Raw genomic sequence first — 14,418 nt, 5'->3', positions numbered from 1 at the left:
GCTCAGTCAGTAGAGCATGAAACTCTTGATCTTGGGGTTGTGGGTTTGAGCCCACATTGGTGTAGAGATTACTTTAAAAGAATATATTTTTTAAAATGTATTTAAGGGACGCCTAGGTGGCTCAGTTAAGCGTTTTTCTTTGGCTCAGGTTGTGATCCTGTCTCTATGGGGAGGGGGGTGGGTTGAGAAGGTGGGGGTCTGCTGGGGGGAGGGCTTCCTCCCTCCTCAGGGAAAGCCTGCTTCACCGTCTCCCTCATCCCTTTCCTCTATTTGTGCTTGCTCTCTTCCTTGCACACACTCTCTCTCTAATAAATAAAATCTTATTAGTTGAGAGGGAGAGCTTGGGCAAGAGATTATGAGCAGGAGAGAGGAGCAGGGGGAGAGGGAGAAGCAGGCTCTCCACTGAGCAGGGAGCCTCATATGGGCTCCATCCCAGGACCTGGGATCATTATCTGAGCTGAAAGGAGCCACTTAATCAACTCAGCCACCCAGGCACCCCTAAATAAATAAAATCTTTTAAAAATTTAAAACTGTATTTAAATCAACACCAATAGGTAAATGACGAGCTTAAGTTAGTGAAATAGAAATGTTTTATTAATGTTGAATATGTACAACTTGAGGTAGACTAAAAACTTTTGCCATTAAGCATGTGTGCATAATAACTATTTTCAGAAATGAAGCTTCTTGAAAAAAATTTATATGCTGCTTAAGATACAGAGTAAATATAGCAATACAGCATAGTTAAGAAAACCAGCTTTACCACTTCAAAGAATTTGTACTGCAAACATAGTCATAAAAGAAATGAGTGAAATTTATGTATAAGGTTATTTGTGGTAGCTATTTATAATAATATTTATAACAACTATTCACAATAGCACATGATGGAAATTCTCAGCGTTTAGATGAAAAAATATACATGGTATAGAAATGAAATGGAATATTACGATGCTTTAAAAGGAATAAAGAAGACTTCTATTATGAGAGGCATATCCATCCTTCCATTTGACTAGAGTTTCTTCACAATGGCATAGAAGGAAAATTTGAGAAGTCTGGTGATGCTTTCAACCACAATTTTATTTTCTTTTTAAAAAGCTTTCTATTTTGAAATAATTATATATTCACAGGAAATTGCAAAATAGTACAGAGAGGTCCTTGAACTTTTCATCTAATTTCTTCCAATGGTTATGGCTCCAGGAACTATAGTATCAAAACCAGGAGACTGACATTGGTACAGTATGTGCATATGCTGTTTTGTCACCTGTGTAGAATTAACCACCAGAACTGTTCTGTCACTACACAGATCTCCCTAGTGCTACCCTGGTATAGTCACGCCCACTCTTCCCAACCCCTGGTAACTACTAATCAGGTCTCCTTTTCTAAAATGTTGTCATTTGGAGAATTTTATGTAAATGGAATCATATAGCAGGAGATTGGAGGGTTTTGGTCTTTTTTTTTTTCCCACTTAGCACAATGCCCTTGAGATCCATCCAAGTTGTTGCCTGTGTCAGTAGCTTGCTCTTTTTACAGTTAAATATTATTCCATACAGTCTGAGTGTACCACAGTTGGTTTAATCATTCACCTGTTGTAGGACATTTTGGCTGTTTCCAGTTTGAGGTTATTACAAATAAAGCTTCTATGTACAATCATGTATAGGTTTTTGTGTGAACATAAGTTTTCATTTCTCTGGGATAAATGCCCAGGACTGCAACTGCTAGGTTGTAGAATAAATGTATGCTTGGTTTTCTTGAAACTGCCAAATTATTTTCCAGAGTGCTGTACCATTTTACATTCCCAACCACAGTTTTCTTGTTATACAAAATGTCATTGACTACTGTTAGCATATGACACTAGGCCAAAGGCACACGAGAATCTGAGACCCTCTTAATTTCTAGAGAAAATAAATTCAATATGTATTAGGTGAAGAAAGAAAAGAGAGGTCAAAACTAATCTCTGCTGGCCCTTAAAGTCCCATGTTTATTGTGTCAGGTTTTCAGAATGATTCTTTCCTTGCCATCAAGCTAACCTTTCATTAGAAAGCTACATTTTGCACAGGCCACCCTGACCTCTGACTCCTGCTTCTATTCTGCCCCAAGGCTCCCCATGAAGCTTGGGCTTGTTCTGGAATGTTCTACCCCCGTTAACAGTCATGTAGAGGCCCCAGAGTGTTGTTTTAGAACCATACCCTTTCAGGGGCCTCTATACCTATACACCCTGGTCCCAGTTCCCCAGCACTAAAGAGCATTAAAAATTTTGAGTCTGTCCACCTTCACCCCACCCCTCAGGCTTTCATTGTTGGAATACACGGATGGGGTCACATTCTTCTGTGTGAAGAGTGCAGGCTCTAGGATCACGCTGCCCTTCCTGATGTCTTTGGACAAATAACAACTCTTGAACCTGAATTTCCTTACCTTTACATTTGAGGTGATAAATAATAAACAGTATCAGCTAACAGGGCCATTGGGTGTCTGCTATAGGCTGGCTGAGGACATGGTAGTGGACAAAGAAGTGCTGCCCTCAGGGAGCACAACTGAAAGAGAAAACATATGTATAGTGTTCAGGTGTCAGGAAGGATGTTGGGTTTGAGGCTGGTGTTGAGAGAATAACCACTGTGACTTCCAGTGTTTTGACAAAACCTCAGGTACGAGACCTTCTGGCCAAGTGTCTGTGATTTCATTTTGTTGGAGCATTCACTGTATCCCTGGGGGCTGCAGCTTTCTACAAGTTTGCTCTGGCTGAACCAAGAAAGAAGGCATATGCAAGGGGATCCCTGGGTGGCTCAGCAGTTTAGCGCCTGCATTTGGCCCAGGGCCCGGTCCTGGAGTCCCGGGATCGAGTCCCACATCGGGCTCTCGGCATGGAGCCTGCTTCTCCCTCTGCCTGTGTCTCTGCCTCTCTCTCTCTCTCTCTCTCTGTCTCTCATGAATAAAAAAATAAAATCTCTTTGAAAAAAAATAAAAGTGTAAAAAAAAGAAAAAGGAAAAAAAGACTCCCATAACAATAAACAATTTTATTGTTTATGAAAGGTGACATTTCATAAATACTTAATCAGAAATAAAAGGTGACACATTTCTTAAAAGTTTAATCAGAAATACAAGATTTACCGACTGGCTGGCTCAGTCAGTAGAGCATGTGACTCTTGATCTTGAGGTCATGAGTTTGAGCCCCATATTGGGTGTAGAACTCACACACACACACACAATACAAAATTTAGCAGGGGAAGAACCCTTAGAGGAAATTAAATTTTGTAATCTGTAAAAATGCCCAAAAAGGTGCAAAAAAAAAAAAAAAAAAAACCCAAAACATAGCAGCCAGATGAATGCAAAAATATTCAAAAGAGGCTTGACTTTTAGGTAAACTATTCATAATGCAAGCTGGTCAATGAGTGAACTGTTCACCATGTAAATTTATCATTAGGACATATAGCTCTGTTCAGAATAGTCTGTTCCTAGGGCAGAACCAACATGGCGGTCATAGGCAGGTTGGACTTGATAATAGGGCGTCCTACTGGCTGAACTTAGCTTATCTCCCTGCTTTCGGGAAGTGGGAGAGGGATTTTGGAGGCTCTCTGACTTCCATAGGATAATTTGAAGCTTGTTCTCTGCCGTGACTCACACAACCACAGAGGTCTCCAAATACAGTTGACCCTTGAACAACATGGGCATCTACTGTGTGTGCAGGTTCAGTTTCACTTACATATGGATTTTTTTTCTATAATTACGGTACAATACTGTAAATGTGTTTTCTCAACATTTCTGTAGCTTGCTTTATTGCACGAATATAGTATATATATGTTATATTTATACAACACAATGTATTGATTGACTTTGTTACTACTAAGGCTTCTGTCAACAGTAGGCTATTAGTAGTTAAATTTGGGGGGAGTCAAATTTATACTCAGGTTTACAACTAAGTGGGAGTCAGTACCGCTGACCCATGCATTGTTCAAGGGTCAAATGTAGTAACCAACAGATGTTCATTATAGTGAATGAATAGTCAGGTAACATGAATTCCAGTCACAGTTCATTGACCATCCAGTAATGTGACTTTGCAAAAGTTCTCTAACTGAACCCCTCTACAGCTTGAGTGTACTCATGCATTGAGTGCCAGAGTGGACTTTAGATGGTCACTACAGTCCCTTATAAGCTCTAAGATTTCCTGAGATTTCACTGTCATCAGAGCTCCTCCCCTGTCTTGACCTTTCCAGTCGACTCAAGGCTAGAATGGAGATAAGGAGTACCATTTTTTCTGAGAGGCTCAAAGACAGCCAAGACTTTGCTATGGCAAAGGTTAATGTTCTCTCTCAAAGATCCATTTCCCCAGGCTCTCCGAATGTAAATGTTAAGGTGGTGAAGTCTAGGCTCTGGTTCATTTGAGTCAGAGGCACTCACCCCACACTGTGCAACCCTGGAGCAGAGGCCTCCTCTGTGGCCTGCAGCTTCATAAAGTCGGGTTTAGGCTGTCAGCACTGATTTAAAGAGATTTGGTGGTTCAATTTGCTTCTGGGAAAGAGCTGACATTCACAGTGAGGCTTGGGGGGCTAATAGTGAAACCTGAGCTGCCTTCTCTCCCCTCAACTATTCCTGGGGAGGGACAGAGTGAGTCACCTGTTTGCACAGAAGGCTGTGGTATCAAATTCACAAATTCACAGGCCTTATGCCTTCACCACTTAAAACCAAAAAGGTGTTGCAACATAACAGCTTTAATTGCTAAACCATAACTGCAAACCCAAATCTCTGGATTTAATAAGAACTGGGTGGGAAAGGCTGTGAATGGTGGCAGTTTTCTGCCAGGTGTTTCTATTTCCTTCTCTCCCTCATTTGCTTCCTTGTTTGTGCTCAAACCCAGACCAAAGGCCTCTGGACAGATGCCACCACCGTGCTGGCCAACAGATGATGGGCTTATAGTGGCAATTATAGGTTTACCTTCTTTTCTATTCCTTGCTGGCATCTGTGGACCTTGTGTCCACCCAAATGTCCTGGGCACGAGCCACTCTGAATTCTTGTTGCCGTAGTTCGTATGAATCTCAGTCTACAACTCAGGTGGATGAGTAGAACTCCACACAGTGTAGGCCTTCCCCTTCCTTAGCTGGTGTAAAACCCCTAACTGCAGTCTTTACTGAGCATATACTGCCCATTCCTTAGCAACACATCCAAATTGAATATCACACCCTGCTGAGGGTTTAAGGAAGGTCAAGGTGATGGGCAGGGATGACTCTGGCTCTGGGTCATCAGTCAAATAGTGGGTCCACCTCTTCCCTGTGGCTCCAGGATGCTCTGCTCCCTTCTTGACATTATAGTGCCCCAGGAATCTTTCTGAGATTGTCCCAGTGGCTGGCTGCCCCACCTTCCACAGGCTTCAAGACTCCAGTCAATATTCCTAGAATCAGCTCCTTTCTTTAATAGGAGGAAGGGAGAAAAGAAGATACAGGAAGAACCAACAGTATGGATTAACACCCTCCTGCATAATCCAGGCTGGCAGCCAGCTCTTCCTTCGCTCCAGCTTTGTTTGTAAAATGAGAGATTATAGACATTTATTTTTTCAAAAGGAATAGTAAAATGACAAAAAGTAATAATCTCTATAACCTCTGTTGAGTAAGTTCTGAACCCAGCATTATCTGATTTAATCAGCATACTTGCCTTTGGAATTAAATACTATTTTTAAAATTATTTATTTATTTAGGAGAGAGAGAGAGAGAACACGGGCAGGAGTCGGGCGGGGGGGGGGGGCGGTTGGAGAGAGGCAAAGGGAGAGGGTGAAGCAGACTACTTACTGAGCAGGGAGCCTGATGCAGGGCTCCCTCCCCACCCCACCCCACCGCAGGACCCTGAGATCATGACCTGAGCCAAAGGCAGATGCTTAACCAACTGAGCCATCCAGGTGCCCATGAACTAAGTATAAGTACTATTATTATTTCCATTTTAAAGATCAGAAAACTAAGAGTCAGTGAGATAAGAAACTTGCTCAAGGTCACATAGCAGGTAGTAGGAGAACTGGGATTTGAATCTCGGTCTTCTGACATTAGAGTTCAAATCCTTATTTATAAGCAGTGCATCGTAGATGCTTTTGAAAAAATGTCAGACCTGTAAGTCTAGTGTGGCATTTGAAAATTCTATTTGTACAGAATTTTACCATAGTCCAGCCCTTCTCTCAGTGGGATTATAAAACAGCACCTAGCAGTTACTCCAGCTCAATAAACACTTGTTTGAATTGTACATCTCATAAGGAATTTTGCATCTTCAAATACTTTTATGTCTGGTTCAGATGTGGCAGAAAAAGTGAGACATTGCTGGCAGCATTGTCTTATCTAAAAACATAAGAAAAACCTTTCAGGGGCAACTAGCTGGCTCAGTTGGTAGAACATGTTACTCTTGATTTTGGGGTTGTGAGTTCGAGCCCCATGTTGGGGGACAGAGTTTACTTAAAAAAGAAGAAAGAAAAAAAAAAAAAAACCCTGGGCAGCCCTGGTGGCACAGCAAGCAGTTTGGCGCCGCCTGCAGCCTGGGGTGTGATCCTGGAGACCCGGGATCGAGTCCCACATCGGGCTCCCTACATGGAGCCTGCTTCTCCCTCTGCCTGTGTCTCTGCCTCTCTCTCTCTGTGTCTATGAATAAATAAATAAAATCTTAAAAAATAAAATAAAACCTTAAAAAAAAGAGAAAAAAACCCCCTTCTAATCTTGCTTATACTTGTTTGCCTACTGAGACTCCTTCAACTCTTCCTTTGTTTTGACTTCCTAGTTCTCATCCAAACTCATTCAAGGATGGTATGCCCTGTAGGGTTTTGGCAAGTCAGACATGACTTTTAAATCAAACCTGGCTTTTAAAATCCTGGCTCAGATACTTGCCATTTGTGTGACCTGAGCTGGTTTGCACACTTCTCTGAGTCTCCACAAAATGTCCATAAAAAGGGAGAAATAATAAAAGGTACCTCTGCAATATTGAGAGTGTATGTAATTGTAGGCACTTACTCAACTTCTAGGTCCTATCTCTGTTCATTAAACCAACCACATTAGAGTATTCTATCAATTTAAGCTTAAGATCTTTCTGAAAACTCTTTAAGGATCCCATCCCTTTACTTATTTGTTTGTTTGTTTGTTTGTTTTTAAGTAAGCTTTACACTCAATGTAGGGCTTGAACTCATGATCTGAGATCAAGAGCTAGACCCTGAGATCAAGAGCTAACATGCTCTGTCAACTGAGCCAGTCAGGTGCCCTAATGCTTTTAGATGTATTTAGGAGTTCATATTTACAATGCAGCTTAGTGACAATATATCGATAGGATGTTTTCAGTTGCAAGGAAAATACTGACCCAAATTGGCATAAATAATAAGAAAATATATCCAAAGGTGTGAGGGTTGACTCAGTGGCTCACTGGTGATGGTAAGGATGCAGGTTTTCCAGCTGTTTCTCAGCCTCTGATCTGCTTTTGCTAGAACTGTCCTCCCATCTTCTCTGCCTATCTAAATTACCCCCTCCCTTGGGCCGAATCCCTCATCATCCAAACACACCTTCTCTCCTTTTTCTGAATTCTGGTTCTTGCCAGTCCAGAAGCTTTGGGGCAATTCCTGCATGTGAACACATAACTATACTCTCCTGTGTGTTACTGTGTTTAAATCATCAGATTCCTTTAAAAAATATTTATGATGTAAATACAAAAAGCAGCTTGACTGGAATCTCTAAATGAACATTTATCTAGCATCTAGCCGTAGAAGGCAAAGAATAAAAAATATTGGAATAAGTGTTCCTGGCTGGCTCACCAGGACTTTTGATCTCTGAGTCATGAATTCAAGCCCCATGTTGGGTGTAGAGATTACTTTTTTTAGATAAAGGCAGATGCTCAACCACTGAGCCACCCAGGTGTCCCATAGAGATTACTTTTTTAAAACTTTGGAATGATCAATAAAACACCTGAATGGCTTTACAATTCTGAATAATTTTTTAAAGCTATGTATTTGGTTAATATGCAAAGAATTTCAGGGCTCACAGAAATGATTTATCTTTCTTAATCGAGGTCACTATTTTACTTGCGTCAATCATTTGCATGTACCTTTACAATTTCCGTGTTATCTATTTACTATCTGTGTTCTTACTAATATGGTTCCTTAAACTGAATAGTTTTTACACCTGTTCTAGATCTAGGAATAGTGTCTGTGACATCAGTGGCTTGATGTGCTAGTTATTTTCATATATCTTAGAAAAAATCCACAATTAAGATTTCAGATACTTGTCTATGTACCATCTAAAGTTATTTCATGGGGCACACTTGGGAAACACTAATCTTGCCATAATTATGTCTATATATTTTAGAATTAAAAAACGGTCATAACATAAAAAACTACTCTGGTATGTTTACTGTTGTGTGCTTCTACTTATATGAACATTTAAGGACAGTGGGGACTGTCCTTGAGCAGGAACCAGGTAAGTTTTTAGAATGATGGGAAGGATTCTGAGACTGGCTGGTGGTGATGATTGTACATCTCTATGAATTTAGACAAATTCATCATGCTGTGTATTTCGAATGAATACATCCTATAGTTTGTAAATTATATCTCAAAGAAGGAGGAGGAGGGACTCCTGGGTGGCTCAGTGGTTGAGCATCTGCCTTCAGCTCAGGTTGTGATCCCGCGGTCCTCAGTCCCACCTCAGGTCCTGAGGTCCTGAGTCCCACCTCAGGCTCCCTGCATGGAGCCTACTTCTTCCTCTTGCCTGTGTCTCTGCCTCTCTCTCTGTGTCTCTCATGAATAAATAAATAAAATCTTAAAAAAAAAAAAAAAAGAGGAGGAGAAAAAGAAATGATCAGCCAGGAGGGGCCGGAGGAGGAGGCCTGAGGGGGCTTCTGGAGTCCTGATGATGTTTTGTTTCTTGTTCTGGGTGTTGATCGTAGGGTCCGGTCCATTTACTTTGTGAAGATTCATCAAGCCGTTCATTTATGCCTTGTGCACATTCCTATGTGAACATTATACCCCAGTAACAAATTTTACTAAAAAAGAGAGAGAGAGAGAAAAGAAAAAAAAATCAGCCAAGATGGGGTTTTGGTGGGGGGACACCATAACTTCCGAATAAAGAGGTACTTTCCTGTTTATTATTTTGTGTTATGACATCATCCTGCCAACTTAGTTTTATGATGTGAGGGATTTAGGTTTTATGTGTCTTAGTATAGAAAGGGTTATAAGAAGATATATTTAGCTAATCACCCAAGTGCTATAAGAATGTCAGTGAAAGCCATTGTTTCTTAATTATTCACAGCAATTATCAATGTGGACAATATTCAACTTGGAACCAAAATAAACGGATGTTTGAAGAGGCCTTGGTGGAACAATCAAATCATCAGTCTCAAAATGTCCCCCCTCTGCTGCCTGCCAGAGTCGCAATTCTATATTTATCTTTCCAAATCAGCAGTATAGCAATTAGTTATTATAATAGGAGCTACCAATTTATTGTGTGCCGACTTCATGCCAAGCACTGCATCATCAGAGTTTTTCATTCTCTAATTTCATTGTCTCAACAGCCCTGCCAAGATGTTGTCTTCTACCATTTTGCAGTTGAGGAAACTGAGGCTGGGGGCTCCTGAATGGGTCCAAGCCCACACTGCTGGTAAGTCACAACCAGAGAATAAGCTGGAGTCCCACCCAGTGTGCTTTGCTATGTCTTGGGACTTGACGTCAGTGACAGGAAATAAGTGACATGTGTAACAGAATTCTGAAACCCGAATCATGGCTCTTCACATGGTTACTATAGTTACTTCTCTACATGATGCTCACATTTTTGCTGAGATAACAATGGATCCACTGTTAGCCATTGAGGTGTTGGAACCCCTACCTTCATCATGAAACCGGAGGGACATTTTAATAGGCTTAAAATAGCATTCCTGCCTTTTAATCATACCTTTTATTTCAGAAGCTCCTGGAATGTTAACAGATTAAGGCAGCTTTACTAATATTGTTTTTTGGACCTTGTGTAAAACATAAGAGCTCTCTAAAAGTAAGCAACCATATTTCAGACAGAGACCCAAAAAAGAACTCGTTGACAAAATAGATGCATTTGGATGGATGGTGGGGGTGGGGGTGCATGGATGTCCTCTCACTAGACTGAGTGGGGGGTAGGTATCCAGCAGGAAGATGACCTTGGATATGGCAGGAAAGAGAGGCTGTAGCACCTGGAGGGATCTAGCCTGGGAGGGAGAGCAAAGAGGCAGAAGCTGTGCTTTGCAAGTAGATATGGCCCTTGCTAAACTAACAAACATATGCAGAGGAAGTGGTTTGGATTAGAAATGAGGTGGGAAGACGACCAAGGCCAGAAATGTGTTATTGACAGGCGTTTAGAGCACTGAGCTGTCAGGGAGAATGGGAATTCATAATATGGGGTTGCCTTGCCTCCTGCACTCCAGCTGCCCAGGCTATGGTCAGGCGGCTTTATTCCCTCTGGACTCTCAAGGCCCACGACATTCTCAGATGTGGCACACTGAGACACTCATGGGACCAAAGACAGAAGCCAGAGCTTCTGATTCCTGGTCTAATGTCAGATCCATTCTCTCTAATTACAGAATCATAATGGTGAAGAGGATGGTGATATCCGAGGACAACCGCAGGGCCTCTCTCTCAATGCTGGTGAGAACCAGATTCTTCCCCCTGGTTCTGTAGCTCCCAGCAGAGTTCTGGAAGCTGATTAAAGAGAAGATGAGAAATAATAGGTCATTAGGAACCTTATAAAAAGGAAAAATGCTCTCATCAAACTTACTAAAGCGTCTCTGTGGCTGGAAGTGGGGGAGGCATTGTAAACTACTGGCTACAAGGGTCACTTGTGCCAAGCGGTGGCCTAGAGGCTGGGGCAAGTGTGCAGAGGGATTGGGGCTGGTCCCCAGGGGTGGGGTGGGGAGATGGTTTAGAAATGTATTTCTCAATTGGGTCAGCCAGTGAGTAAAAGTCTAAGGAATGCCTTTTAGCTGCCCCAGGAGAACCTGGCCGGTGAAACCAGTGGTACAAGGACCAAAGGGGACTGAGGGCAAGAAAGGGACAGACACACAGAAGAGATGGATCCCACCTAGCAAGACAGGCAGATGTAGTGGGCTTCTCCATTAGCTGCAGGGTCCTTGGCCCTTCAAAATTTAATAGTTGGAAAGAGCTCAGCAACGTTTTGGGTCCAGATTATCTATAAGAATCTAGGGATTGTCCTCAGTGTGGGAGGAGTGTGGGAGATAATTGGAATGCCACACGTGGGCTGAATGTAGATTTAGCCCCCAGGTGGTCTGGTTGGACTTGAATAGCTCTCTGAGCAGTGGAGCAGCACCCTATAACTTTTGCAGGCACCTCCCTTCTCAGGGGATCCTCCCAGCCTCTTTCTAATTTAAGGCTGAGGCACATGCTACCCCCTACCCCTTTTCCTGTACCCTATAGGCTGCCCATTTGAATGCTCAAGAGACTGTTTTGGAAGAAGCAAACCCTGAAGGGACACAGACTGTTTCTTTCTTTGTTTTTGTTTGTGTGTGTGTGTGGGGGGGGGGGGGGCTTTTTTTAAAGGATTTTATTTATTTGAAAGAGAGAGAGAGCACAGTGTGAAGGAGCAGAGGGAAAGGGAGTAGCAGCCTCCCGGCTGAGCAGGGAGCCTGAAACAGGGCTTGATTCCAGGATACTAGGATCATGACCTGAGCCGAAGGCAGACGCCTAACTGACTGAGCCACCCAGGCACCCCCACAGACTGACTGACTTTCTTTCTTTCTTTCTTTCTTTCTTTCTTTCTTTCTTTCTTTCTTTCTTTCTCTTTCTTTTTTTCTTTCTTTTTTCTTTCTTTCTTCTTTCTTTTTTCTTTCTTTCTTTCTTTCTCTTTTTTCTTGATTTTATTTATTTATTCATGAGAGAGAGAGAGAGAGAGGGCAGAGACATAGCCAAAAACCAGGCTCCCTGTGGGGAGACCCATGCAGGACTCCATCTCAGACCCCAGGATCAAACCTGAGCCAAAGGCAGAGGCTCAACCACTGAGCCACCCAGGTGCCCCCAGACTGTGTTTTTTTGTTTTTGTTTTTTTGTTTTTTTGTTTTTTGCATTTCTGCTCTACCCATTCTAAGGCTCCCTGCGGGTAGGTATATAGGGGCTCTAAGTGACAGAGATGAGGCAGAGGTAGCAGTAAGGTGGGAAGAGGAGCTCCCCACTGCAGGCAATCATCCCAGAGATTTGTCCTGTGTTTTGGCCCAAATTTCATATGCTGCTTCCTTTTCCCAGCTTGTTTACTTTTATCTCTTCTGCACTCTTTTATTTGTCCACTCAGTAAACCTTGTTGACCATTTCCTGTGGCCAGGATTTTGTCCCAGATGAAAACTCACTTTGAATGAGGACTGAGACACAATCTTCTCTGTCACGGAGGTCACATTCTAGGTCAGTTTCAAAACAGAATGAGCTTTATGCTCACTGGGGGTAAGCAGGGGTGTGGTTTGGGAGCCCAGGTGTTGGGGGCTGAGTGGACCTAAGAGGGTAGGGTAGAGGTCAGGGAAATCTCCCAAAAGAGGAGGGAAGTGGTGCTAGTTTCTGCTCAGGTTGTCAGATGAAATACAGGACCCTTGTATTTAATGCAGTATTTATGACATAATTTTCTTAAAACAATTGTTACTTATCTGAGATCCAGATTTGACTGGGCATTGTGTTATTTTCATTTGCTGAATCTGTCAACCCTAGTTTCCTGATGAAGATATAGGAGTTAGCTGAGTAAATAGAGGGACAGGAGGGAAGAACATTCCTCTAGAGGGAACAGCATGTGTAAAGTTGGAGGTGGGGGTCCCCATACTTCACCGAAGGAACTGAATATTGTTCCTTGCAGAGGGGGAGGAGTAGAGAGAATGCACCACACTGGCACATCTGTCGAGTATGTACTAAGGTCTAGGCCCATGGTGCTCACACAGGGTGCTCTTCTGAGCCAGATGGAAACAGCTTTGGCTCTCAGAGAGCTCATGGTTCAACTGAGAGGCAGTGAGGTTGGGCAAGAGGACAGGCACTGTGGAAGTTATAGCTGGCAGGCACCAGCTTGGCTGGGAGGTCATTAAAGGCCTCTCTCAGGAGATGACAATATGCTGAAGGATGAGGAGACAGGGATGCTGAGGGCTGGGGAATGAATGTTCTAGACTAAGGAAATAGCATAATGGAGGGCCTAAAGTAAAAAAAAAATAAAATACACAGTGGGTCCTGAATACTGAAATGTGGCCAGAGGGGCCAGGGCCCTGAGGAGAAGCGGGTGCAGAGGAGGAGTTTGGAGAAGTGAGCAAGTGATCACACTGGAAGGAATTTGGGCTGGATCCTGAAAGCAATGGGAGCCATTGAAGGAGTTGAAAGCAGGCAGGGTGGCATACCCAGCTTTGTGTTCTTAAAGGTGATTCATGCTGAAGAGAAGAGGGCGGATGGGTAGTGTGGGGGCAGAGAGAATGAGGGGGATGAGGGAGGGGGCTCCTGCAGACGTCCAGGGCGGACAAGTTGGTGGCTTGGGCCTGCGTGATGGTGGTGGAGATGGAGAGAAGGAGAGATGGATCCAGGCTGTGTTGAGGAGGAAGACTTGGCAGGGCTGGGTTATCCGGCACTGGGAAGTGAGGGGGCGGGAGGAGCAGGCGTGACTCAAAGCTTCTGGTTTGGACAGATGGGAGGACGGTGGCACCACTTGCTGAGCTGAGCTGGGGACTTGAGAGGTTTGGGGGTGGCAAATTGACAGGGTTCAGGTTTGCACATGGAGAAGGTGAAGAAACTGGTGACGGCCATTGGAGGAGGGGAGCCTGGCAGAGCTGTGTTCAAATCTCTCTTCTCCCACTTGGCTGTGTGGCCTTGGTCAATGACTTTCCCCCTCCTTGCCTTACTTTTCTCATCTGTACCCTGGAATGATGTGGGAAGTCTATCCTCAGAGTTCCTGAGGGTGTGGTGAGCAGCCTCCAAGATACCCAGTGATCCCCACCTCCTGGTACTCACGTCCTTGTGTGGTGCCCTCCCACACTGTAAAAGGGTTGGTTTGTGAGACTGAGAGACTACACGTATGTTACTTTGAAGGCTACATTATAAAAGACATCGTGGCTTCAGGCTTTTCTTTCTTAGATCACTCCCGCTGGGGGCTAACCCAGCTGCCATGCTGTTGGGAGAGGCTCAGGTGAAGAGGGGCCACTGCTTCCTGCTAAAAACTACCTGAGTGATCTTGGAAGTGGATTCTCCAGTGCCAGCCAAACCTTCCGCTGACTGCAGCCCCAGCTGACATCTAGACTGTAAGATCTTCTACCTAAACTACTTCTAACTTCTTGACCCATAGAAACTATGAGATAAGAAATGTTTATGTTTTGAGCCCCCTACATTTGGGGCTGATTAATTATGTGGCAATAGAGAACTGATCCAGAAGGCAGAAACACTCAGCACAGTGCCTGGCACATAGTAGGGGCCATAGAATATGCAGCATCTGTAAG

General features: G+C 43.4%; 2 protein-coding genes across 9 annotated transcripts in view; both read left to right on the top strand.

Annotated features, from left to right (window-relative positions):
- The window catches only part of PXK (PX domain containing serine/threonine kinase like), a 134,356-nt gene that overhangs the window by 100,610 nt on the left and 19,328 nt on the right, over nucleotides 1-14,418 (top strand). For 2 of the 8 annotated variants that reach the window (XR_007404136.1, XR_003140629.3), the window contains exons 18-20: nucleotides 9,508-9,593; nucleotides 10,543-10,606; nucleotides 14,060-14,223. Coding sequence is in view for 1 of the 8 variants with exons in the window: in XM_025456353.3 (XP_025312138.1) it covers nucleotides 9,508-9,545 (38 nt within the window). In the remaining 7 variants the exon portion in view is untranslated. Of the gene's footprint in view, nucleotides 1-9,507; nucleotides 9,594-10,542; nucleotides 10,741-12,260; nucleotides 12,368-14,044; nucleotides 14,224-14,418 lie in introns of those variants that run through there. The other 6 variants (XR_003140633.3, XR_003140631.3, XR_003140630.3 and 3 more) reach the window with 6 other exon arrangements.
- Nucleotides 1-14,418, top strand: part of KCTD6 (potassium channel tetramerization domain containing 6) — a 40,802-nt gene that overhangs the window by 12,964 nt on the left and 13,420 nt on the right. Inside the window, exon 2 of the mRNA XM_025456372.3 lies at nucleotides 9,508-9,593. Coding sequence (XP_025312157.1) covers nucleotides 9,571-9,593 — 23 coding nt within the window. The 5' untranslated portion in view covers nucleotides 9,508-9,570. The remainder of the gene's footprint in view (nucleotides 1-9,507; nucleotides 9,594-14,418) is intronic.

This window comes from Canis lupus, chromosome 20, assembly GCF_003254725.2.
Source record: "Canis lupus dingo isolate Sandy chromosome 20, ASM325472v2, whole genome shotgun sequence".
NCBI classification, from domain to species: domain Eukaryota; kingdom Metazoa; phylum Chordata; class Mammalia; order Carnivora; family Canidae; genus Canis; species Canis lupus.
Note: the sequence above shows the minus strand (reverse complement) of the source record. Positions and strands in the feature narration are given on the sequence as shown.